This window comes from Tarenaya hassleriana, unplaced genomic scaffold (genome assembly GCF_000463585.1).
Source record: "Tarenaya hassleriana unplaced genomic scaffold, ASM46358v1 Cleome11, whole genome shotgun sequence".
Lineage (NCBI taxonomy): Eukaryota > Viridiplantae > Streptophyta > Magnoliopsida > Brassicales > Cleomaceae > Tarenaya > Tarenaya hassleriana.
In genome coordinates this window covers 2623848-2631092 of record NW_010961290.1, presented here as the reverse complement: position 1 = coordinate 2631092, position 7245 = coordinate 2623848, and the positions used below count along the sequence as shown (strand labels likewise).

The 7245-nt window shown below is 39.1% G+C and overlaps 2 protein-coding genes and 1 long non-coding RNA gene across 5 annotated transcripts; 1 reads left to right on the top strand and 2 right to left on the bottom strand.

Moving 5' to 3' along the window:
- LOC104805613 lies at positions 1–1244 on the bottom strand. The gene is made up of 2 exons (XM_010530236.2): positions 772–1244; positions 1–377 (listed from the first exon to the last, which is right to left on the bottom strand). Exons 1-2 carry the CDS (start codon positions 1028–1030, stop codon positions 193–195), a joined length of 444 nt encoding a protein of 147 aa, XP_010528538.1. The 5' UTR covers positions 1031–1244; the 3' UTR covers positions 1–192.
- Positions 1245–1354: 110 nt separating this feature from the next.
- Positions 1355–4562, bottom strand: LOC104805614 (protein PTST, chloroplastic). The gene is made up of 9 exons (XM_010530237.1): positions 4436–4562; positions 3713–3733; positions 3259–3568; positions 3070–3159; positions 2712–2780; positions 2297–2402; positions 2066–2154; positions 1837–1949; positions 1355–1712 (listed from the first exon to the last, which is right to left on the bottom strand). The coding sequence occupies exons 2-9, from the start codon at positions 3730–3732 to the stop codon at positions 1610–1612; spliced, it is 900 nt and encodes a 299-aa protein (XP_010528539.1). The 5' UTR covers position 3733; positions 4436–4562; the 3' UTR covers positions 1355–1609.
- A 489-nt stretch (positions 4563–5051) lies between these two features.
- On the top strand, positions 5052–6726 carry LOC104805612. Of its 3 annotated transcripts, none has more exons than XR_770541.2 (4): positions 5052–5399; positions 5523–5663; positions 6076–6262; positions 6347–6726. It is a non-coding gene; the product is annotated as an uncharacterized LOC104805612 (long non-coding RNA). The 3 variants fall into 3 exon arrangements; XR_770540.2 differs by having other exon boundaries at positions 6073–6262; positions 6354–6726; XR_770539.2 differs by having other exon boundaries at positions 6073–6262.
- Positions 6727–7245: the final 519 nt, after the last annotated feature.

The following is a 7245-nucleotide window of genomic DNA, read 5'->3' as shown; positions in this document are numbered from 1 at the left end:
TTAAAAGATCATATTCTCATTCCCCCAAAAGATAATAATTTCTTACGACCCTCCAAACATAATTTTTTTCCAAATTTTTCCTAATGGAGAATACGAATCTCATTGGACCATTACATCACGTAAACAGACAAAGCATGATCTAGTCACTTGCGTTATTTTCATGTCCCATACATATATTATCCGAAGGACCGATTATGGCTTTATCGAAGTTATTAGGTCATGAAGTTTGAAGGGCTTGAGAAGCCAAGCTTTCCATCCATGGCCTCTCCGAGCTCTCGTCTCTCCTCTTCCTTCGTTTTCCGACGACAGTTGTTCTTTCTTGCACAGCAAGAAATCTCTCCCTTCGACAGAACCGATCTTCTCCTGCGGAATCAGAGCTAATGGGCCGATGCAATTACACGTCAAAAAGTTGAATTACTGTGTATAAAAACGTAAAACTGTGATCTACACTTCAATGTTGAATGAAGAATTCATGAAGCAAACACATTTCCGTTATCCTGCTCAAGGAATGGGAATCCACAAGAGGAAACCGGTTTTGATTGCCAGTCACTTGGATCAATCTATGCACCAGGCTGAGAATTTCATCGGATATAAACACGATTCATCAAACTCATCCTTCATATTTCATGAATAAGAGAATCAGAAACATATTTTCAAGAGACTAAGCATGTTAGAGAATCCCATAGTTGAAAACTGTGTTCAGATTCATGTATTGATATCAGAAAACAGAGTGTAGAGAGAGAGAGAGAGAGAGAGAGAGAGGTTAGATACCATTGAATCCGGAGCTAGCAGAGTAGAGGAGGAAGTTACGGGCATGGAGACCGAGAACTGGAAACCTGTCTTCACGAGCGTAAGCTCTAAGGGCGGTGTCTATGACAACGGAAACTTCATCTTCTTCATCAACCAAGAACCTTAAGGGACCTGCACTTCCAAGAACATTGACACTTACCAAGAATCTCTTCTTCTTCTTCGTCTTCTTCTCCTTCTTCTGTGAAATCATCTCTCGTTTCGACATCCCATTTCCCTTCATCTCACTTGTAGTGTTCGAGACTCGGAAAACCAGAGGAAGGTATTAAAGGAGAGGCATAGAGAGTGGAGCTCATACCCGAAATGCCCCTTTCGGTAGGAGCAGAGAGGTACATGAAAAAGGGGTTGCAGAAATCGGAACCATTGAAGTCTGGTTCGGTTTCTGGGGATTTGGTTTTGTCGGATGAAAAAAGCAAAGAGAAAAGCAGAAAGGAAAGGCAACTAAGTCTTTTAGAGCATGCAAGTACAAAACCCTCCAAGAAAAGCAAAAAAAAAACCTTGTGAGGTTCTTTTATGCCTTGCTATTACCTGTACGAGTCAGAAAGAATAAGTTCAAATATTTTCGGACCGACGAAAATTATATTCATGATTTTTACACATGAGACGTGCCTGAATCGCTAAACCAGTAGACAGTCACTAATTTCCATCAAGATCGATATAAAGAGATAAAGACTCGAGCAGAATCTTTATGCCCTTTGGCTGGTTGTTTCAGATATGTGCATTTACTACGTATTGCAATGTAGACAGAATGTTGCGGAAAAGAATCTCTTCTGATGTCAAGATTCTTATAAAGTTGCCGGAGCTATTCAACAACTAAAACGTTGTTTTCCATCATTCCCTCGCCGACGGTTGGGAACTCCGGCGACAATTGCCACTCTCCGTCCACCAAGAACTTGATCTCGTACCTTACAGAAACCAGGAGATTTTAAAAAACGGGTTCCAGAATGCATGAATACCAGCGAAAAATACGGGACGAAAACAAGAAGGTCGGGTTTTGAATACAAAGATATCCAGATTGAAGAAAGGTACCGTCCAGGTCGGAGCATCAACGTGGCCGAGAACTTGGTGTAAGAACCGGTGTATTCAGGGGATAGATCCTCCCCTTGGCTCCATCCATCGAATGTGCCCATTATCTGTACACTCTGCAGTATTCTCACACGGAAAAATCAAAGATGAGTTTGGGAAAAACAATCCCGAGACTATAAAGTTTCAACCTTTTTCATCCTAAGCTTTAGATGCAAATATTCGTGTAACGTACCTCTGCCATGCCGTACCAAGACACATGAACTTCCTTGGACTCTGCAGCCTCAACATCTTTCATCTGTTTCTTCAACTTCTCTTGCACAGCTTTAATGCAAACAACACGACCAAACACACGTTAAAATTCAACGGTCGATAGTGTGAGAGAATGCGATGAGTGATTTGATTATATATGGACAGATCTTCAGAAAACCGGACGAAGAAACAGGAAGAAGGAGAAGAGAATAACCTTCTAGACGAGAGAGAAGGTGAGACTGAATGTACTTTCCGTTGATCTTCCTAGAACCTTTCGGGATTCCGAGGTTTGCTATTTCTTCTGCCAGTTTCACCAAAGCCTAATCCTCCAGAAACGAAATTTTGCGGATTATAAAAAGAGCGAGCACGTCAAAGGCTACTGGCCGAATGATATGTTCCTCTAAGGAACGATTCACATATTCTCATGCATGTATATATGCGTGGATGGTTTCATCATATGGTGAAAACCCATCAAACTAAGAATCTTACCTCAATTACAGGATTACCAAAGAATGCAAAACCGAAACCATTTCAGTGTAAATGCTGCTCTCTAAATATATCTACACTATACTCACATGTAAATTTATGTAATTACTGATTCAACTCAAACAAAGCACATGTATAAAGACCTGGACTTCAAGTTCCATAACTGCAAGCTCGCTTTTGAAGTTAGCCAAGTCATCCTCCTGTGTTTTCAGCTGTAGAATAAGATCATCATCCATCACCAAAACCAAAATGGTTGACCCGAAACATGAACTAAATGGGAATGAATCCAAAATGTATGTTTTATTCTATGTGAGCTTCCTCGTTAAGCAACAATAGTATCAGAACTACAGTTGTTCAGGCAACATCACACATTATCCAAAGAAGTCTTGCATGTGTATTAGCTACCGTTATAGAAACACGCAAAGATGAAAATCAATGTTCAAGAATATGAACAGTACTGTCCTACAGATCAAGATCCGAGAGTATGTACAATACACATACCTGACGCTTGAGAAACCGATTCTGCTGATTGGCTTCACTTAATTTTTTGACAAGCTTCGATCTTTCAGAATCAATGAACAGTGACTTCAACTATCAAAGATCCTCACAAATATATGATTATCAATTACCAAAGTCGAAAAAGGAAAATTTGCCTGCATTAAGTAAGAAAGGCAAGGCACGCAAGATAACCTCATCACTGGTCAATGGACGAGAAAGAGGATCCTCGGAAGAATCTTCCATTGAAATGTCCTCATCATGGTTTATGTAATCACCAGACTGTGTAAAAGGGGATTCCTCTGCCCCAACATGCACTGAAAATCTTTTAAAGGGCAACCCTCTCTCACGAGACTTATATGTGGAAGCTAAAGTACAAGAAGGACGATCTCGAAATCGCAATCCTTTGGCCCAACCAGCCATTTTGCACTGAACCACTGAACAACTCGGCAAATTCCATATCCTTAGGCCGCAATGAAGTAAAAGACTTTTCTCAAGACAGCGGCTTTTGGAGAAGGAAACAATAAAGGGTAAGAGCATGTCCATAGGCCGGAATGAAGTAATGATGAATGCAAAGCAGAACATGAAAGATCTTGTGATTTAAAGCAAGACCAAGTAGAAAACAAAACAGAATATTCGAATCACATACCTCAAAGAATCGATTTCCATTCTGCAAACTCAGCCTAAGAAAGTTATATAAACTCGGTAAACATAAAGGGTTTCCAAATTGCGACAAAATGTTAGGTAACGACATAAAAAACGATAAAAATGGAAAGATAAACATGAAATGTGGGGAATTCAGAATCCTAAACGGAATGCGTATACGAACTACTTCTATAATCTCAATGTACATTGTCTAAATGTGTAGGAGAGTATAAAAATGCGTATACGAACTACTTCTATAGAGATCTCTAAAGTAACACAACATACACATATACACACCTATACAGATGATGCTGGATACTACATGTGTATCTGTACATGCATTTGTATTCTATCTATGCATATGCATACACACATATGTATATATATATATATATCTACTTATCTTTGAGTTCAATAGCACTGGAGATGTGTCTTGCATCTCTCAGCGAAAAAACACGGAACTAAAGAATTTCAGATTAACACCCACAAATTTCCCAGGACAGAAGAAAACAAAGTTAGGGTTTTTTTGTTTGTAAATCACAATGTTCGAAACGATGAGCTTAAATGTTTGTCCCTAAAACCGATTGAACAAACGAAATGAGAAGTAAGTTAGCAAGACATCGAACAGAGACTCCGAGAACAAGAACAAGATCAGAGAGAAATCATGTGCGAGAGATGACGCAAAGAGAGACGGGCGATGAATTCCAAATCACTTTCGAGGACTTACCCAGATCCCAAATTCGACTCTTTTACCCTTTTAACTTTGGGATATTTTGTGATTAAACGTTTGTAATTTGGTCTTCGTTCACAAAGACCGAGAGACGCTGAAGAAGCTCGGAGAATGGAAAGATGACTTTCTGGAGATATTTTAATTGCAAAAGTAACCTCTTATTTTTATTTTCATTGATATTCTACCCGGAAAGATGTGAACTGGCCTCTTGGATGGGCCCGCCGGTGACTATCCCGGGGAAGATTCTAAATAATTATTTAAGAAAATTTTGCCTTTTAGTTTTTATTTATTTATCTTACTTTGAATGCACGATTAATATAGATTTTAATTAATAAGACAAAAAATGTTTCGATTTAGTATGAATTTTAATCCAAGATACTGTTTAAATATTCAAATTATTATATATTTCGGTTTAAATATCCGAAATAAAAAATAAAAAACTATTTTTTTTGTTATAATGTAACTGTATTTACACACGGAGAGGTATTTGTGTTTGTAATAAATTAATAAAAATTAATCTCTTCTTGTTTTGCTGTCAACGGGCTACTGAAAATTTAAAATTTAAAATGTCCTTTGGTCCTTATTTAAGAGCCACAAGAGAGAGAGACGAGGGCTCAAGAGAATTCGCCTCTCCCGAACTCTCGGTCCCGATGAATCGCCTTCGAGTTCTCTCGACTCTTCGGAGAAGAACTCATCCTTCTTCCTCTTCCTTCTCCGTTTCACGACGGCCCATCACCATTGCCTTTGACAGCTCCTCCGATTCTGGGTTTTCTTGGAGTTCTTCCAGCCGCGTCCGAATTGGGGCCTCGATGCGACTGTGGGTTTTGATCAATCTCTGTTTTTTCTTCTCTTTCGTGTCAATCTGATCTGTCAATGGAGTTTTCCGCCAAAGCCTGTTACTTTCTTGGGGTTCTTTCAAAACGGCTGCGTGAGGATTCGAACGTTTCTTCTATTTCTCTCGGTAAGCATTTGATTTGGTTATCATTCTCCGTAATCTTGCAATTTCTTTTTTTTCTTCAGTTTTAAATAGATTCCCGAATGATAACCTGGATCGCCAGTTTCTCATGGTGATGTTTGTACGTAGCCTGAAATTCTGCGAGGGCTTGGAAACGGGTCAATGATTTAAATGCGGGTAAACCAAAATTTTCATATCGCGACGGCTCTGGAGGGTATTCATGCAGTCTACATCATCTTCAGCTCTCGATAATCTTTTCTGGACAAGCTGGTACGTTTGTTTCAGTGCAAGTTTTTGTATGGGAAAATGAGAACCTCTCGTTGATGAAGACATGCATTTTCAAGCCTTTAAATGCATCGATTTTTCTCTCTGTACGCTTTCAACGTCTGAATGTCTGTTTTGGATTGCTCCTAACAATCCTCCCTTGGCATTTGTACAGGAACTCTTGTTTGCTTGGGGTTTTTCCTTTGGTTCATAACTTAGCATGCATCATGTCAAAAGATTTACTCATCCATCCTTTTGTCTTGTCTAGTGTTATACATACCACTTTCCTGTTGTAGTTTTCCCACGGCTAGAAATCAGTAGTGATACAGTTTACTTTTGCTGACAGCTGCTATGAGCATACAAATACCTGGGTTATTTTTTTTGTTCATTCTGAATCTCTTATGTTCTTGTTCAGCAGCTCTTGGGTTATCCACAAACCCCGTTTTGGCAGAAGGCCTGCCTATTGAATCAAATTCCGGAGGTAAGAGACGAATGAAGCTAGCATAACTGGATTGAAAAAAGTTGAGGATGGAACTGTGGTGTCTAATATACACACATCTAAATGGAGGGTGTTTACTGATAATGGAAGAGATTATTTCTTACAGGTTAAAATTCCGAGATTACTCTGTTTTGTTTTGTTTTTTATTAAGCAATTATTTGTCGCTTTCTAATTTACTCTTTCTTACTAGGGAAAAGGCTTGAGAAGTTTTTATGCTCAGCATTTCGGGAAGCTAAGGAAGGTTTTGGAGAGAGGGATCCACATGTTGCTTCTGCATGCAACACTCTGGTTGGGTTTTTATACCTTTTTGCAGCTCTTAGTGTGCTTCATTTGTTTCAATTTTACCTCTTTTAACAACTACTTTGCAACTATATGCATCTGAAGATGCAAAGTTTTGAGATACCAACGGTATCAACCTCTTTGAAGCGACCCAAATGCGAATAACTCTAACAAGAACCAACCTCTTTGAAGTGACCCAAATCCGAATAATTCTAACAAGAACCAACTAGGTATAAGTCACTCACAAAAGCTAGCTTGTATGGGGCGCCTAAGGGCCTTATAAACTGTAGGTTTTCAGATTAGTGCCGAAAAATTTTGAGATACCAACGGTATCAACCTCTTTGAAGCGACCCAAATGCGAATAACTCTAACAAGAACCAACCTCTTTGAAGTGACCCAAATCCGAATAATTCTAACAAGAACCAACTAGGTATAAGTCACTCACAAAAGCTAGCTTGTATGGGGCGCCTAAGGGCCTTATAAACTGTAGGTTTTCAGATTAGTGCCGAAAAATGAAGTAATAAAGAAGAACAATTCTTGTCTGTGTATTATTGAGCATCGTACAAGGGTTAATATACACAATTGTCTAACGTTTACATCTTGTTAAACAAGGAAAGAATCTGTCAAGGGTTATTCTGCAATATTCTGCAATATTTTAGCAGCATATATCTCTGTTTCCATGTTGTGATATTCTTCTTGCCTTGTGTGTTCATCCGAGAGATGTTCCAGATCATGAATGTGTCCTTGTATTGTATCATTCCCCCTCAAGCTTGGACCGCGATTATCAGCGAGTCCAAGCTTGCGAAGGAA

Excerpts from the sequence above, each read along its gene's own strand:
- LOC104805613 (XM_010530236.2), bottom strand. The coding sequence starts at position 1,030 with ATGAAGGGAAATGGGATGTCGAAACGAGAGATGATTTCACAGAAGAAG. Across the intron at positions 378-771 it reads TGCTAGCTCCGGATTCAATG|CTCTGATTCCGCAGGAGAAG; the intron begins GTATCTAACCTC and ends TCGGCCCATTAG.
- LOC104805614 (XM_010530237.1), bottom strand. The coding sequence starts at position 3,732 with ATGGAAATCGATTCTTTGAG. Across the intron at positions 2,781-3,069 it reads ATCGGTTTCTCAAGCGTCAG|CTGAAAACACAGGAGGATGA; the intron begins GTATGTGTATTG and ends CTTATTCTACAG. Across the intron at positions 2,155-2,296 it reads CCTTCTCTCTCGTCTAGAAG|CTGTGCAAGAGAAGTTGAAG; the intron begins GTTATTCTCTTC and ends TTTGCATTAAAG.